At 35.7% G+C, this 18,900-nt stretch overlaps 1 protein-coding gene across 5 annotated transcripts in view; it reads left to right on the top strand.

The window, feature by feature from the left end:
• ATP2B1 (ATPase plasma membrane Ca2+ transporting 1) overlaps positions 1–18,900 on the top strand; it is a 119,601-nt gene that overhangs the window by 69,820 nt on the left and 30,881 nt on the right. For all 5 annotated transcript variants that reach the window (XM_024256622.3, XM_054527486.2, XM_063712218.1 and 2 more), the window contains exons 4-11: positions 2,351–2,605; positions 2,715–2,840; positions 6,964–7,104; positions 9,880–9,918; positions 11,186–11,347; positions 13,387–13,601; positions 15,997–16,239; positions 17,550–17,791. In XM_024256622.3, the coding sequence (XP_024112390.1) occupies positions 2,351–2,605; positions 2,715–2,840; positions 6,964–7,104; positions 9,880–9,918; positions 11,186–11,347; positions 13,387–13,601; positions 15,997–16,239; positions 17,550–17,791 (1,423 nt within the window). The remainder of the gene's footprint in view (positions 1–2,350; positions 2,606–2,714; positions 2,841–6,963; positions 7,105–9,879; positions 9,919–11,185; positions 11,348–13,386; positions 13,602–15,996; positions 16,240–17,549; positions 17,792–18,900) is intronic.

Here is an 18,900-nt window from a genome sequence, read left to right as displayed (position 1 = left end):
ATGAGCTGGGCGTGGTGGCATGCGCCTTGTGGTCTAAGCTACTTGGGAGGCTGAGGTAGGAAGATTGTTTGAGCCCAGTCGGTTGAGGCTGCAGTGAGCCACATTGGCACCACTGCACTCCAGCCTGAGCAACAAAGTGAGACTCTGTCTCAAAAAAATAATAATAACAACAATTAAAATTTAATGTTTGCTTTCTTCTTGTAGCCATAAAACATTATTGTTAACCTGATTTAGGACTAAGTTTGATTAATTTCAGAAGTTGGCTTTAATGTCTTATAGCTAAAAGAAACACAACATTATATAAATCCAAGTGGGAAAAGTGTAGTTACTAAATCATACTCATTTTCATGATACCTACCCACCAGTTATGCAAAGGTATTTGTTAAAATATGACTGGTAAATTCCATTGTCTGATGTCAATCTGTTGTTTTTATATGCTGTTAGAAAGTATTGCATTTTTTGTGTAATAAATGACGTCAAAACCCAGTAAAATGCTTCACTTGGATAATATGTTAGCTGTGTTTCCAAGTTGGTGAAAGTGGTCAGCATGGTGTTCTATCATCTGATCCTGAGTCCAGAGTTTCTCTAATTCAGAGTTAATCTCCTGTCTTCTGGCTAGAGGGAGGAATGGAGCGGGGAGAGTCATTCTTACAGCCTTGACTGTTAAACAGAATGTAAATCATAAAATCACTTTAACTGGTTATTATACACATTGACATATGGTGATTTCTTGAGCTTGAAAATAATTAAAATAGAAATTCTGGTATTTGGGTTGGAGGGGGTTCTGTTGGATTGTCCTGCTTGTACCTCACAGTTGAATCCTGCTGGTGGTTCTCAGGATATTTTTTGTAACTGTTCATATCAAGTCTTTCATTTCATCCCCAATTGATCTTACTTCATTCCCTGTCTTCCCTCCCAGATGGCTTTTTAGTGAGCACCCTCACACCTCAGATTTTTTCTTCAGTCTGTGCTCACCATGCTAGAACCCGCTTTAGTCATTTCTAGTGTCATTTATTTACTTATTCTTTTCTTCTGAATAATCCTCCTGCTTTGTCTATTTAAGAGAACCAATGGCTTTCAGACATTTCAATTCAATTCAAAAAGAAATAACTTCACATAGCAACCCAGAAGCCTGTATTCCTTCATGTGAATTTATAAGTAATCAACGTTTCAGGAAATAATACTTATCCTTACTATATACATGTCCTTTCTATTTTGTTTTGTTTCATTTTTCAGAATGCTGGTCATGAGCCACTGAATTGATTTTGGACTCACAACTAGATTACAGCCTGAAGTCAAAAAGCACTGTTCTGTTATTCTTCACCATTATTGACTATAGAGTTTTGGCTCATTCTCTCCCCCCTCCCCACCTCCCACCCCGCATCCTTCTCTGATCTCTATTCTGCCATTTGTACTGACTTTAATCTCTCCCTGGATTTTTTTTTTTCTTAGATTTATATGGCTGGTTCTCTACCAACATTTGGTTTGTAGCTCAAATGTCATGCATACCTCAAAGGGGCCTTCTCTGCTCACTGAACCTCAGTTATCCCTCTTTCTTCATTTAATAGCACATCACTGTGTTTTTCTTCATGGCGCTTGTCGATATGTGAAATTAATTATTTGTGTATTATTATCTGAATTCTTCATACACCGTCCCCAGTCTGAGTATGGATTCCATGAGGAGAGAGAGCTTGTGTGTCTTACTCACTACTGTATTTCTAGCTCCTAAAATAGTGTCTGGCACCTAGCATGTGCTCAAATGGTTGGAATAACAAGTGGCAGTTTGCTTAACTTCTCATGTTATAAAAGCCAAGCTTTGATCACATTTCGGTAAAAATGACAGTAAATAAGCATGATTCATGGGTTTCACATAATACCAACTTTTCATGTATATCTTGTCTATCATATGTAATAATTAATATGGTTAGCCCTTGGTTGAGTGTGAAGAAAGCCTTAGCCACTGCTGTACCTACTTTACCAGTATCCTCACATTTAATCCTCACATAACTCTGGAATAGCTGGTGGTATCATAATTTGGCGATGAAGAAACCAAGTCTCAAAAATTAAGTAACTTGCCTTAGGACTGATATTTCATCTCCTTCAGTGTCCTTACTCTTAACTAGTACCCTACCTAGACTGCCTCCCTCTCCTGAGATTGAGAATTACAGAAGCAGGGAACTTGAAAGTGACATAGAGTTCTTATGGAATGCTTTGAATTTAATAAAGTATTTATTGCTATAAGTAAAATTGATAAACATAATTAACACAAAAATATGATTTAGACGTACTATATGTATGTTGTCATCAATTCAGAATCCTTTTGATAAGCATTTTCTTTCTTTCCAAATAGTTTGTGGAGAAGTTTCTGTTGGGGAGGAAGAAGGTGAAGGTGAAACTGGTTGGATTGAAGGAGCTGCAATCCTCTTGTCTGTAGTGTGTGTGGTGTTAGTAACAGCTTTCAATGACTGGAGTAAGGAAAAACAGTTTAGAGGTTTGCAGAGCCGAATTGAACAAGAACAGAAGTTCACTGTCATCAGGGGTGGTCAGGTCATTCAGATACCTGTAGCTGACATTACTGTTGGAGATATTGCTCAAGTGAAATATGGTAAGTAAAAAGAGCAATACATCTGACACTAAACATAAAATTACTGTAATCTTGTTTATAGTTTAGTATATCATGCTTTTTATTTAGTATATCATGCTTTTTATTTTAGGTGATCTTCTTCCAGCTGATGGCATACTTATTCAAGGCAACGATCTTAAAATTGATGAAAGCTCATTGACTGGTGAATCAGATCATGTTAAAAAGTCTTTAGATAAGGATCCCTTACTTCTATCAGGTAAAAATTTCATTTATATCTTTGAACACTTTCCTCTTTTGCAACTATGTACCATTGTCAGCAAACACCATTTTCCTAAGAGTCAATAATATAAAGAGGAATCTGTATTTTATGCTACCTTCTACCGTTGTAATCCTTGGAGACTTTTTTGGGTAAGCTGACAAAAACATTAGAAATCTTTGAATGCGGACCTATATTTAACAAATGAGGGACCAGAGTCCAAAAAATCAAGAGATTTGAGATTCAGCATTCATGCTAGTGTAATGATAAAACTGAAATATAGGCCTAATGATATCTCTTGAGTTGGTCTGTTATGCTGTATCATGACTATTTTTAATGCCTATTGAAGTATAAAATTAAAGGATGAATATATGTTTAAAGCAAATTAATGAATTCTCTGTGATGCTCTACAAAGGACAGGTTGTTTTTTCTTAAGAACTGGTAAGATCCTTAAAGTTTACCTAATCCAACTCTTTTAATTGCTGAAGAATGAGCTTGAGATATAAACTATTTAGTATTATATGACTAACCAAGAGTAGGTCTAGCAGTCACACCTCCATCTAGTCAGAATTGAATTTGCAAATGGTTAAGATATGTTCTGGGATTGGAGAAGGGAAGGATAGGTGAGGATACTGTTTGAAATGGAGGGTGACAGCTTGGGAGGCTCTAGTAGTAACCTCATTGTGATAGCTTGAACTAAGTTGAACTAAATGAATATGAAATGGAAGGGGTGGTGGGAAAAATTACAAGTTCGCTTCCAAAACACTGAATGAGAGAAAGCTATAGTATCACAAATTGACCCCCAAGTCATATTAGTTCTTCTAACTTTTAGGTTCTAAGGTTCCTATTCTTATTTTCCCAGTATTCCGTGTGGAATTTATGAAATTGTCTGTCAGAACTGTACTTGTTAGATTGAATTTATACTAGAGTTTTGGGAAAGCTGAAGGTAGCCTTCTACATATAGTCTTCTGTCATTGTTAGGTGTTGATAGATTGCCAACATTTTATACATTGTCAGATGATTGCTGCTGAAACCAGAGTCAAACCTGTGATATCAGCAAGGGTCAGTTAAGTTAGAATCACAACTTTAGAGCAAAACCTAAGTTTAACCATAACTTTTTAAGATTTATAAATGCATGCCAAAATTAGCTTATTGCAAAAAACCAGACACATTTATATTGGCCAGAAAATCTTATTATAAAAAAATCAGAGTAATTACATTTATAAACACCATTATAAATAGGATAAAAGTTCCAATTCTAATATAGACTTAATGTTTCATCAAAAAAAAAAAATCTTGAGATGTGTATACCTTCAGTATCCTGTGCCACTTAGAACATTAGGAGATATACCTGACGAGTTAATGGGTGCAGCACACCAACATGGCACATGTATACATATGTAACAAACCTACACATTGTGCACATGTACCCTAAAACTTAAAATAATAATAAAAATTAAAAAAAAAAAAGAAAAAAGAACATTCACACCCTGTTTGAATTTTTCTTTGTATCGGTGTGTTTGTCATTTATACCAAATAGCCAGAAAGAGCTTGGATATATAAATATAATGTATTTAAGTATAATGTGTTAACTCATTCTGCTTACCTTGCCATGCTTCTTAGGAACTGTAGTTAATGTTAACCAAATAAAATCTATAACCTTTCCAAAGGAGAGGGAAGCTATCTAATCATACCTTACCATCACAGATTAACCAGACCACAATGTGTAACAAACTAAGATAGTCTCCTGTTTGCTATGTATACTGCATGGACTTTTATGTACATCTCACTTATTTACCTAGTGCTTAGCTCTTCAGGTTGATTTCCTTTAACTGAACTTTGGTCGTTTCTGTTTTAACAGAGATGGCTGGTAAGCTTTATGTAGACTCGAGTTCCTGACACACCAAGTATACCAGGAGAACTCTATAAATTTTCCACATTTAGGAAAAGACTGAAATAACTTTGTAGAGTCCCTTATCGCAGTATGGGTGGGAAAGTTTTTCTGCATTTATTTCCCTATTCCAAAAACGTACTAAAAAACATTACATGCATTTATTTTTAAATTTACTCTCATGATGCCATCTCTGACTGCTGTTCTTGGCTTCTTAAGTTTAGATTTTTAAAAGCAGTATTCAGTTAGTGGTAGGGATATGACCAAGACTTAAAACTGTTTACTTTGCCTGAGCACATTCACTGCCAACATCTGATTACCTGTGGTAAGGCAAAATAGAACCTAAAAAATTGGAGTCTGGAGAAAACCAGAATTGTTAAAAGAAATAAATTATCTACTTACTGTTTCACTATCTTGAATTATATTTCTTGTTTTCTCTGCACTTTCACTGGCAAAGAAGCTAATAACTAGTGAAATAATCAATATGGATTTTTAAAGCAAGAAAGCAAAGGCCTAAAAAACAATATTGGATAAGTTACTCAGTAATTAATAGCCAAATATAGATTCTTAAATACTTTAGTAAGTGCATATATTTTATGAGCATACTTAGCAAATAATCCTTGAGCATCAACTTGGTTCATAAGATTATGGTAGATGCTACGTTCACTATGCTCCAGAAGATTGTAAACGAGGAAACAAAATACAAATCAATGATAACTGTAAAGAAGACTTTAGTGTAAAAAAAAAAAAAGTTGCTTTAAAGCCTGCTTAAAACTAACAAAAAGATTAGAATAGATGGATTAGAAGCCTTTTAGTGAATAAGGAAAGATATAGAGATGTGGATGTACAAGTTGGAGAACCGTAAGCAAACTTATCAGCATTATAACTAAAGAAGAATATACTCTTTATCCTCTGACAGAGCTGGACTGAATCTTTGCCTTACATTTAATAGTTGTATAACCTTCAGGCCGAGCACGGTGACTCGCACCTGTAATTCCAGCACTTTGGGGGCTAAGATGGGAGACAATTATTGAGACCAGCCTGGGCAACACATACCCTGTCTCTACAAAAAAAAAAAAAAGTTGTATACCCTTGGGCAAGTTTCTAGAAAATGAGAATAGTAATGCCTGCCAACTTGCAAAATTGTTTTGAGGGACATAGAATTTAATCCATGTTCCCATCTCTGATTCCTAGTTTTCTGTAATGAAATTTTATGTTAGAGTAGCGGATGAGTAAGTTTGTAAGATTGGGTCAGTCTCAAGGTGAGGACTTTGAACTCAATCCAGTAGGCAACGAAGAATTAGAAATTTTTGAGCCATGAGAAGTATATGATGAAATCACATTTTAGGAAGATTAAAACGGATTTCAGGATGAACTGGGAAGACACAGAGACTAGGTAGGGGGCTATTGCAGTTATGAAGGCGGGCTGGAATGAAAGCTTGTGTTAGGTAGAGGTTATGAGGTTGGGTGTGGGAAATGTGACATTGGTTGTCATTGATACATATGTTGTTTCTTTATAAGCAGTGTTTTTCTCAGAGAAATGTCCCTTATACCTTAGGTTACAATTAATGAGCATTCATTGAACCCCTACAAATTCTAGGCAGTATGCGAAGCACTTTACATTTATAGGTTTATATGAGAAATGTAAATCTCATATTTCTATGAAGTGTACAGGCGGGGAACTGAGTTGTTACAGTTTACCTAATATTACATGGTAAGTGAGTAGTAGATTGAACTTTGAACTTGGATATGACTGATTAGAGTTAAAACCTTAAGCACAAGAAATAAGTTTTATTTAATGTCTTACTAAATTTATTTTATTGATCCAGACATGGTGGCTCACATCTGTAATCCCAACACTTTGAGTGGCCAAGACAGGAGGATTGCTTGAGCCCAGGAGTTTGAGACCAGCCTGAGCAATATAGTGAGACCTTGTCTCTACAAAGTTTTTTTTAAAAAATTAGCAGAGTGTAGTGGCGTGTACCTGTGGTCCCAGCTACTCAGGAGGGTTACTTCAGCCCAGGAGATCCAGGCTGTAGTAAGCCATGTTCACACCATTGCACTCCAGCCTGGGTGACAGACCAAGACCCTGTCTTAAAAAAAAAATATATATATATATATATATTCCTAAATGTTGAGGCTGTTAAAAACAATATTACTGAAGTTTGAAATTTGATGGTAGCAAGGAAATCTATTAGTATTTTTAAAAACAAACACTGTTTTTGGTTATAGGTACTCATGTAATGGAAGGCTCTGGAAGAATGGTAGTTACAGCTGTAGGTGTAAATTCTCAAACTGGAATTATCTTTACCTTACTTGGAGCTGGAGGTGAAGAGGAAGAGAAGAAAGATGAGAAGAAAAAGGAAAAGAAAAGTAAGAATAACAATTTTCTATAATTGGTATTTGGAAATAGGGCAAATAATTTGTAAGAACTAGTACCTTCTTTCAAGAGATTCTGGTATGAAAAATTCTACAAAAAGTTAAAAGAAAATTTTTCTTTTAGACTTAATAGCATGGGCCTTTAGAGAATACATCAGTCCCCTTTACCATGGCCAGAGAAATTCAGCATCTACTTGAATACTTCCATTGGCATTCTTGCATTTATTCTCTGGGTGTAGAATCTCCCCTGTCATCTGATCAGCAAAATGAATTGAACTCTCATGGCGGATTTTTTCTGCTACTTTAGCAGTAGCTTTCTTTATCAGCCATATTATATTTTGGTTTCACTGAGCTTTCTTTTAATCTTCTTCAACTATTCACATTTCTATTCTACTATACTTAATGTGCTTGGTTTTTGAACACAAGACTAGGACTTCACTTTCACACCTTACATTTCTCTTGTTATATTCAGCCCATCATTAGATATCAAAATCTTTTTAAAATGTTGATCCATTGTATCTACTGTCCCTCCAAGTGTTCTTTTATCAGCAAACTTGATAATCATACATACCATTTATCCACAAGGATCTTACAAGAAACTGTTATACACAAGAGACATCTCAGAATCTCCTAGTTAGGGGCATGCCACTTTTAAAAAGCCCTCCCCACCCTGCTTCTAAGTGTCTGCTGTACCACCCTTCCTCCGCACTCAGGATTACCCCTCTGGAGTCTTTTCCCTTTAGGTTGACAACATTTTACGGTGGTTTAGCCACTTAGATTTATGTTATTTAGGATAGTAAACCCATATTGTTGTTTCTCACATGAATATTTTGAAACATTCTAAAATAACTGCCTGGCTAAAATCCTGGTTTGCTATAACTACAGCAGTGTTTTTAATATTTGAGTGGTTTGTTTTGTTCTTTGGGTTTTGCCGTTAGCTATAAAATCTCTATTTCAAAACAAAAGTGTATGTGAAAAATTCTGGATGCAGGTCCAGGTGGCAAGCCCCCCATTCTAGGTTTTTTATCTGTGTCCTCCTTGAAGCAGTTCTCAGTGTGCTTCCATAGGTTTCTTAAGGCTGAGTAGAACGCAGCTTGAAAACCAGCACAATAATGATTCCATTTATTGAGTATTTTACATGCACTATCTCATTAATCCTCACAGCTGTACAAAGTAAAGACTATTATTATTTTTTTACTGATGAGTAAACTGAGGCTTATGGAGATTATGTAATTTGTTCTAGATCGAAGTGCTAGTAAGTGGCAGGTCACACCCTCTTCTCTGGCTCAAGAGTCTACCCTTTTATGCTGTGCTCCATCCTAATCCACAGGAGTTGAAAGTCATTGAACGCTGAAGGGAAGTTTGCATCCTCACTTTATTCCACAGTCTCTTTTTCAGTAAGCTCCTTTTCCCCCTGAGTCTTATACACTGGTTTTATTAATCTAGTCTAGAACATTCTCCAGAAATTAACATCTAATTTGTTGACTCCCTTTTTTTGTTGTTGTTTTTGTTTTAAGAGAACAGGGCAACATTTTTTCTTCTGTGGACCTCCAGCCCTTCTCCCATTCCCTTGACTGCGTTAGCGATTACTCAGAAGCAGTCCGGGGTAATCTGTCTGAGTTCCCTCAGTGGCCTGGACTGTGGCCTTCTGGTCTCTCCAAACTTGAGCTCATTAAAAGTAGCTAGGTATTATCTTACTATCTCCTCATCAGTCTTGAGCTTCTATTCCTTCTTGACCATGTTTGTTCCATGTTTTCCGTTTGAAGATAGTTCTCCTCGATAAAGAAGCTAGAAGAATATAGGATGAATGGTTCTGCTGCTCTTTGGCATTTTTAATATTGTAGTGCCTACTCCAGACAATAGGCCTGTCCCTTCCTTCGTTACTTTATTGCTTCAGATATACTCATCTTTCTGTGTTTTCCAAATATAAGCTGATTTGGAGAGCTACCTTACCTGGTAGTCTTACTGGCTTATTCTATACATTCGTATTCTAGTTTTACAAAGTTGCCTCTCCTATCTTTTGTACGTACAATTTTTGTCCTCACTCTCCTGTGTGCCAGCTGTCTTTTTTTTTTTTTTTTTTTTTTTTGAGATGGAGTCTCACTCTATCCCCCAGGCTGGAGTGCAATGGCGTGATCTTGGCTCACTGCAACCTCAGCCTTCCGGGTTCAAGCAACTCTCCCGCCTCAGCCTCCTGACTAGCTGGGACTACAGGTGCATGCCACCACACCCGGCTAATTTTTTATTTTTAGTAGAGATGGGGTTTCACCATGTTGGCCAGGCTGGTCTTGAACTCCCGACCTCAGCTGATCCACCCACCTTGGCCTCCCAAAGTGCTGGGATTACAGGCATGAGCCACCACACCTGGCTGCCCGTTGTCTTTTTATAACATCCCTTCCTCCTCCCTCTCCACCCCTGCCCTTCCTCCTCCCTCTCCACCTCTGCCCTTTTCTGCTTTCTTGGGGTTATATTTATATTTAGTTTTAAAACCTTTTGTATCATATTTAGGTTTATTACAGCTTATAAAATAGTGAAGTCTTATGGAAAAATAAATATAGACACCCTAAATTATTTTGTGGTATTCTCCCATAGGTAAGACTTAGGGAGTGATTGACCCAGCAGGTCATCACAAGTCAAATGTTTTCTAATCTGTAGACACACACACCATTGTGTAACAACTGTTATAGAAATGTGAACTACTTCCACATAATTTAGCATGGCTGTATTCATTTCTTTTGGAAAGCTTTAATTCCCATTTTGTTCCTACAGATAAGAAACAAGATGGAGCTATTGAGAATCGCAATAAAGGTAAATTTAGGAGGACAAAAGTACAGTGAGCTTGTTTTCATTATATCCAAAAATCTACTGTATACCATATTTATTCAAAAGTAAGATACACGTGGCAGGGAAAATCAACAATATATGTTAGCTTGGGTTAACCTTTCTTCCTGCCGGTGTCTTAGTCATGTTGTCACTACAATGTTAATAAGATTTTAAGTATGATTTGTGGTACAGGTTGAGTATCCCTTATCCGAAATGCTTGGGACCAGAGGTGTTTCAGATTTCAGATTTTTTTTTTTTTTTTTTTTTTTGATTTTGGAATATTTGCATGTACATAATGAGATACCTTGGGGATGAGACCCAACTCCAAACATGAAATTTATTTATACATTGCTATATACACCTTCTACACATTGCCTGATGTTAATTTTGTGCAATATTTTTAATAATTTTGTGCATGAAACAGAGTTTTGACTATTCCCCATCACAGGAGGTCAGGTGTGGAATTTTCCACTTGTGTCATCTCAGTGCTCAAAAAGTTTCAGATTTTGGGGTATTTTAGATTTTCGGATTAGGGTAAATTTATGTAGATTAACTTTCAACTTAAGTATTTCAAGTATTTGAACACTGGCTATTATATAGTTAGTAGCAAAAATGCATAAGAAACAAAATATGTAGCATAAATGTTACTGCATTTATTTAAGAGTCATATATGCATATTTTTATATGCATATGGTTATACATAATCTTTACATTATGGTCATAAATTATAGGGGAGGGATTTATGTTGTTTAGATGTTACCTAACATAAGACACAGGAAAAGAAATTTAGTATTCTTTAGTTCTCAGTTTAAGGACCCTGTATGCCTCATCCTCATTACCTAGCACAACATTTTCAAATATGGTACAAAGTTTCACAACCTAACGTCACTATTGTCATATTTTCTCTGTGTAGACACACACACACACACACACACACACACACACACACACACACACACACACACACACACACACACACACACACACACACACACACACGGTACAAAGTTTCACAACCTAACGTCACTATTGTCATATTTTCTCTGTGTAGACACACACACACACACACACACACACACACACACACACACACACACACACACACACACACACACACACACACACACACAAAGCTGAATGCTTATACCTTTACTGGTTTCTGTAAGAAACTGATTTTTAAAATTTCTTTAAAATGTTAATAGTGATATGTGCCTTTAAAGTATAGTGAAGTTCTATTTGCTCTTAAATGTAGCAAAAGCCCAGGATGGTGCAGCCATGGAAATGCAGCCATTGAAGAGTGAAGAAGGTGGAGATGGTGATGAAAAAGATAAAAAGAAAGCAAATTTGCCAAAAAAGGAAAAATCTGTTTTACAAGGGAAACTTACAAAACTGGCTGTTCAGATTGGCAAAGCAGGTATGATATAGAGAAGAAAATAAAGTGTTTTATTTTTAAATATGCTTTCTGCTTAAAAATTGTCTTTTGACACATCTAAGGCTGGAAATTGTTGCTTTGTGAATAGAAGGGGAGTTTGAAATATTTTCACTTCTAGCTACAATGCACCAGGCCCTTCGAGTTACTATAGGTACTTATAATTTGCTAATAAGTGGTCGGGTTGGGATTAGTGCCTAAGTCTGTCCAGTTACAAGCCTATGCACTCATCTCTGAATTTCTGCATGAAGTGGAGAAAAGGCAACCTGTGAGGTTATTCAGTAAAGATGAACTAATTATATTTTAATAAAATTTCATCACACATTTTGCTCATCTTTTTACTGGTTATGAGAATTTTTAGTTATGTCTCTAATGTTAAAGTTCTGCACTGAATGGAGTCATTGTAGCACGGCTGAAGTTACTGTATTACTGCCATCACTAGAAAATACCTGTTAATACAGCCATTCTTTAAGGGAAAAAGCAGAGCTCTGAGGTTAGAAACAGCATGACCTCCAGCACTAGCATCTTTTTGGAAGAACACAGTGTGGATAAATAAGCACATATTATTAAAATTGCTTAAATTGCATCATTTTACTGGCTCTCTAGGAGTATGATGGAAAAAGTGACGTTTTTGCTTCTGTCCTCAGTACACTTATTATCTAATAGCAAATATTTGCTCTTTGTAATATACAGCCAAGTGGTAATGCTGACTGATGTAGTGTTGGGGGAAAAGGTGGATTTTAGGTGGTAAATCCACTTAGTAGACATTAGATTGGGATGTTAGAACCAGATATGCGGACTTATACCTTTTTTTTTTCTTTTTTTTTTTTTTTTGAGACAGGGTCTCACTCTGTCACCCAGGCTGGAATACAGTGGCATGATCACAGCTCACTGAACCCTCGACATCCCAAGGCTCAGGTTATCCTCCTGCCTCCACCCCCTAAATAGCTGGGACTACAGATGCACGCCACTACACCCGGCTGATTTTTGTATTTTTAGTAGAGACGGGGTTTCACCGTGTTGGCCAGGCTGGTCTCAAATGCCTAGGCTCAGGTGATCCTCCCACCTCAGCTTCCCAAAGTGCTGGGATTACAGGCGTGAGCCACTGCGCCCAGCTGCCTCTTTTTATTTGGGTGGGGGGTGTTGAGGGTGGGAGACAGAGTCTTGCTCTGTCACCCAGGCTGGAGTGCAGTAGTGTTATCTCGGCTCACTGCAACCTCTGCCTCCTGGGTTCAGGCGATTCTCCTGCCTCAGCCTGAGTGGCTGGTATTATAGGCACGCACCACCATGCCCAGCTAATTTTTGTATTTTTAGTAGAGATGGGATTTCACCATGTTTGTCTGGCTGGTCTCGAATTCCTGACCTCAAGTGATTCACCCACCTCGACTTCCCAAAGTGCTGGGATTACAGGCGTGAGCCACTGCGCCCAGCCAGCTGCCCTATTTTTTAATACACATGTCAAAGAGCAGAGTATCCCACAAGATACATGGTTAACTCTTGGTTTACTAAGTTAATGAAACAGTAAGGATAGAGCAAAAAAATTGAAGAAATAATACTTCGTGTTATATAATTTTATTTATTATAATGTTATTTTTTTAAAACATGGGTTGAGTATTTAATTCTAGGTCTCCCCGTTGATCAGATTTTTACCAGTTTCTCTTTAAGCATTAGGGAGCTTGCCTCTTGAACATGTAAAGCACCAGTTTATTCTAAGCTTTGGATACTTCCTTATCATTGCGTATTATTTTGTCTTAGTTTCAGTACAAGGCCAAAGATATAATTAAGTCTAAGAAAGAATCCTAAGTGTTTTTCTCCCAGTTCTCCTGGGGACAAGACTGTACTTGGAAGCAAAAAATTAAATCTGACAATGTCAAGTTATAAGGTGCAAGAAAGAAGTAATTTCTCAGAGAAATTCAATACTATCAAGCAAGTTATAACTCTTTACAGTGTTTAATATATATCTGGCAATGGTTAGTGTCTGGAAATTTAATAATCACATTTTTCTTTCATTTCTATTCTGAAAGGTCTGTTGATGTCTGCCATCACAGTTATCATTCTAGTATTATATTTTGTCATTGACACCTTCTGGGTTCAGAAAAGACCATGGCTTGCTGAGTGCACACCAATTTATATACAATACTTTGTGAAGTTCTTCATTATTGGAGTTACAGTTTTAGTGGTCGCAGTGCCAGAAGGTCTTCCACTTGCAGTCACGATCTCACTGGCTTATTCAGTCAAAGTAAGTAGAAAATAGTTCAGTAGACGTTGTTATGTTTAAAGCCTTAGCTGGTATAGAAAATGCCCATCTAGTTACTCCTTTTCTGTTTCTGAAAGTGAGGACTTTCATAAATGTACACTATTTTCTCTAGAAATGTTGTCATTGATGCCCTGTATCTCTCAGCAGTTGAATATCTCTGTAGGAGACCTGTGCATTCTATATAGGGCAGCCTTGACACAGTACTAAGCATGACTCTGCTGGGCAAAGTTCTAGCATGATTTTCTCTACGTGATAGTTATATTGTCAAGTCACGTCACCTCCTCTTTCCCATCTGTAAAATTAAGGTGAACGTGTTAGGCTAATGTTTCTAAAAATTAAAAAAAAGTTAAAAATTATGATTTCCATGTGTAAAACCTTTCAGTCAGTTCTCGTGACAATTAGAGTAAAATGCAAACTCCTTACCATGGCCTGCAGGGCCCTGCCAATCTGGCCTTTGCTTACCTCTCAGTGCTCAATTCCCTTCTCCTTTGGCCCAACCTCACCAGCCTTCCTGATGATTTTCAAACATCTCAACTGTATTCTTACTTCAGGGCCCACTTCTTCCTTCCTTTGAGTAACCTGCTCTCTTTCTTTATTCAGGTCTCTTCAAATGTCACCTTCCTCTGACCACTTGATTTACAGTAGCTCAGTCCTTCTTGTTTTCCAAGTAGAATGCTAAGAAATGAGCTTTGATGGCTTTGCTTACTGCTGTTTACCTTAAAGTAATAATCCTTTTGAAGATTATTAATTTATTTTTATCAATTTTCTATCTTACGGAAAAGGTGGATTGGACTTAAAAAAAAAAAAAAAGATGTAGCTTGGACAATTTTGAACTTTCTGTTTTTCAAAATGATCTTGCAGGTAAAATTATAACCAAACGAAGACTGCTGCTTTTGTAAATTTTCAAATGTTAATTACTAGTTCTCTTTAAGAAACACTGCTGACAGTGAGCAATATTAATTAATTAGTCATCATTTCTACCTTTGCACTCTTCATTATTAGACCTGTCTTGATAAGAATGTTTTATGCTTACTGTTTGAGTTTATTTTCTTTTCAGGCATTTAACAACTTTCGTTTCAAAAATAAATTGGTAAATGTATCAAAGTGATAAGATATAGTATAATCATCTATTTGTCCTTTTTTGATATTTTAAAGTAATTTGAAATATTTGGGGTAAATACAAGTTTTGGACACATAGGACAGTCATTTTACCGAACTGTCATTAGTTCATTTTGAGTAGTCATTAATGATACTAATTTTTCAATTGATTAGAAAGATACTGGTAGGATTGACTTATGTTTTTTGAATAGAAAATTAAGAAGAACAAGTTAACTACTTTTTTAAGCCTTTATTAGATGTTTATCTAGCTCTAATGTTACCAATTACTGTTCTTTTCACAGAGGTATAGTCTTTATGGATTCTCTGTTAGTGTTTCACAAAACTGAACATGGTTTCTTTACTGCAGAACTTCATTTTTCTAATCTTTAATATGTAAATCACAAGTAATTTAGGAAATACACATCCGTTTTTCACATATTTTTTCAAGGAACCAGTTTTTTTGAAGTGTCTTGCATATTAGTCATCACAAAAAACACTTTGTAAAATAACTCCATGTAGTTTTTAACCCATTCCACATTAAGTGCTGAGAACTAATTATAAGGTATTTTAACTTAAATGCCCTGTGAGACTGCTGTGAAAACTGTTGGTTTTTTAGAAATGATCTTTTCTGTTGTAAATGAGAGAAAGAAGTGAGACACAGTTTGATGCTAAGGATGAAAATGCCAAGTCTGCCAGCATATAGAATAGCTAAAAAATGACTCATTCTAGTTTTGATATGTTAACTCTTATCAGAGTTAATAATAAAAAAAAATCAAGCAACTACATACCCACAAGCTCTTTATTTTAGCTGCTAAAGGCTAATTTTTCCTTGGCGCTGATGTAAGAATCTTTTGTTTTCCACTTAATAAGGAGGCTTAATCCTTTAATATACTCTTATACTACTATAAGTACCACTGTACTTAACAGTACAGATTGTCATTGCTCTTGTAATGTGAGGACATTTTGCAAAAACCATTGGAGACATATATTCAGTGTTATTTGTGTACGGATGTAGGCACCTGAATTGATTCACTAGGTTATGTTATGCAGCAATAAAATGATTGAAACCCCAGAAAGCTCTAGTACTGTGTTTAGCTTATTTTAATAGGTCAAATATGCTAAAAAAATTTTTAGTATTACATTGGTACTTTATACATTGTATTTATAGAAAGCTGGGAGTTTTAGTTCTAATTTTAAAACAATTTATAATCATTTTAATGTAATGAGGTGATTGGTTTTATATGCAGCTTAACTAGTTTTTTTTTTTTTGTCACTGTAGAAAATGATGAAAGATAATAACTTAGTAAGGCATCTGGATGCTTGTGAAACCATGGGAAATGCTACAGCTATTTGTTCAGATAAAACAGGAACTTTGACAATGAACAGAATGACAGTCGTTCAAGCTTACATAAATGAAAAACATTATAAAAAGGTTCCTGAACCAGAAGCTATTCCACCAAATATTTTGTCCTATCTTGTAACAGGAATTTCTGTGAATTGTGCTTATACATCAAAAATATTGGTAAGGTTTTTGAAATAATTTATGAAAATTAATTTTTAAATCTGTAATGATCAGACTATATGTAAGTCTTCAGACCCATCATTACTGTATGTAAACTGAACTGTGTTAAGTTTTTAAAAGGCATATATTTATTTATATAACGGTTTTTAAATTTGTGTTATGAGTGAGGTCTGCTGATCAACATAAACATTATTTGCTTACATTTTTCTCCTACATTTTGAATTTCCTGTGTTCAGAAACTCTCCAGCCTTATAACCAGAGCATGTATTTAATTTTAAATTCTTGTTAAGCTCATTTTTGAGAAAGATCAAACTGTTACTATAGGAGGTTAGCTCTCAACTTAGAGAAAATTTCGAAGCCGATTTCAACTTAAAATAACATGTTTTATATATGGTTGCCATGTGCTCTGTTTGGTTTCTCAGTAGTTCCTACCTAAAAGGTGGTCCTTAGACCTTTTTAGAACTAATGCAGTAAAGTAATTCTAGACTTGTGCCACCATATAATAAAAAATTTTGAACTTTACAAGTTTTAAAAATCTTATTTATAACAGAAAGCATGCGATGTTATGTTTTACTTAATCTCTTCTAGTGATTTATGGATGAAAATCATTAACAAAAATAATATTGCAAGCTGTTCATTAGGGAAAACATACATGAATTGGATGATTGCATTGGAAAGTTATGGGATCTTGGTTCTAGATCTAGCTTTGCCTTTTACTAGCTGAAAGTCTGAGCTACCTTCTTTAATTACTGAGTAAAGATGATCACATCTGCCCTTAATACCATTGTGATAATTATGTAAAGTGGTATTTCTGAAGGCACTATGAAGGAATTGAAGCTTCTCACTGCATTTAAGAGAACAGTATTTTAATGCTTGTACTTTTAAGCCATAAAAATTGGTAGATTTAATTTTGAATGATTTAGTATAAAAGTTAAGTGAAAACAGGAAAAGGAAATTAAAATTAAGTTCCACTCTGTATTAGGAACCAACTATAAACTTTATACATCTTATATCACTTAATTTTGGGGTCATAAGTGCTCCTATTTTACAGATGCTGAAGCCAAGGACCACAGCAGTTGGGTAATTGTCAAATTTCACGTAGCTAGTAACTGGCAGGACTGAGATTAGAATCCATGTCATTCTCACCCCAGGCTCCTTTCTACCTTACTTTTCTATATCCTTCTTTAAAATGTTGATATTAGACAATTGCTCTGTAATTTTATTTTAGAATGTCGCATTCTGTTTTACATTATAAATTAAATGTTCTTAGAGAAATGAGATACTAGCTACTAAACCTTTTTCTCTTATAGCCACCAGAGAAAGAGGGTGGATTACCTCGTCACGTTGGTAATAAAACTGAATGTGCCTTGTTGGGACTTCTTTTGGATTTAAAACGGGATTATCAGGATGTTAGAAATGAAATACCAGAAGAAGCATTGTACAAAGTCTACACCTTCAATTCTGTTAGGAAGTCCATGAGTACTGTCCTGAAAAATTCAGATGGAAGTTATCGAATATTCAGCAAGGGTGCATCTGAGATAATTCTGAAAAAGTAAGAGTAAAATGCTTGGATGAATAAATTGCTCACTATAGTTGCTTTATGGAGTATCTACTGTGTTGTTATTGTTGTTGTCTTTTTGTGAACATCAGGCATTTGATAGGACCTCAGAGCTTTTTAGCATATTTTATGGTATCCAGATATTTGCCCCTGCTATTCTGCCATTTTCACACTCTAGCTTCTCTTATTTCTTAGTATTTTGCTATAGGGAAAATAAGCCCATTACATTCAATCTGGTATGTTTAATGAAGTATACTTTGATGTTTATTTTTAGAAGTCGATTTACTTGTTATTTAATATGTAGAATCTTGAAAAGCCTCCTGGGAAGAAAATCAAGTTTATGTCTTTCTTTTTTTTTTTTTTTTTTTTTTTTTGTTTAAGGTGGAATTTCCCTGTATCACCCAGGCTGGAGTGCAGTGGCACGATCTCAGCTCACTTCACCCTCCTCCCCTGGGTTCAAGGGATTCTCCTGCCTCAGCCTCCCAAGTAACTGGGATTACAGGCACCTGCCACCAAGCCTGGCTAATTTTTGTATTTTTAGTAGAGTCAGGGTTTCACCATGTTGGCCAGGCTGGTCTTGAACTCCTGACCTCAAGTAATCTGCCTGTGTCGGCCTCCCAAAGTGCTGGGATTACAGACGTGAGTCACCGTACCTGGCCTCAAGTTTAGATCTTCAGCGCTCATTGTGGTTACTGGACTCTGAATGTGATAAGAGAATTATGAAGTAATTTTTAGAATAGCAAAGCATAAAAGCTGGATCTTGGAAATTCCCCATTTATATCAAAATGAGATTTATCATATTTGTGCTGCTGCAGTGTCATATTTAAATATTTCCTGTCATTTTGAATACTAATTTTTCTTACTGTCCTTTTACAGACCAGTAGCTTTAATTTTGTTATTACATGTTCACATGTAATTCCCCTGATGTTTATTTGTTATTAAAGGTGGTGAAATTATTTTGGTTTCTTTAATTTCATTAAAGAAGTAGAGAACTGGTTAAAAAAAAAATACTGGTTAAGAGCAAGTTGGGAAAATTGGAACTCATTTGAAATTATAATATTTAAAATATTAAAGTAAATGTTTAAAATATACTTTTAATTTGC

This window comes from Pongo abelii, chromosome 10 (assembly GCF_028885655.2).
Source record: "Pongo abelii isolate AG06213 chromosome 10, NHGRI_mPonAbe1-v2.0_pri, whole genome shotgun sequence".
Lineage (NCBI taxonomy): Eukaryota > Metazoa > Chordata > Mammalia > Primates > Hominidae > Pongo > Pongo abelii.
This window is presented reverse-complemented; position numbering and strand designations above follow the sequence as displayed.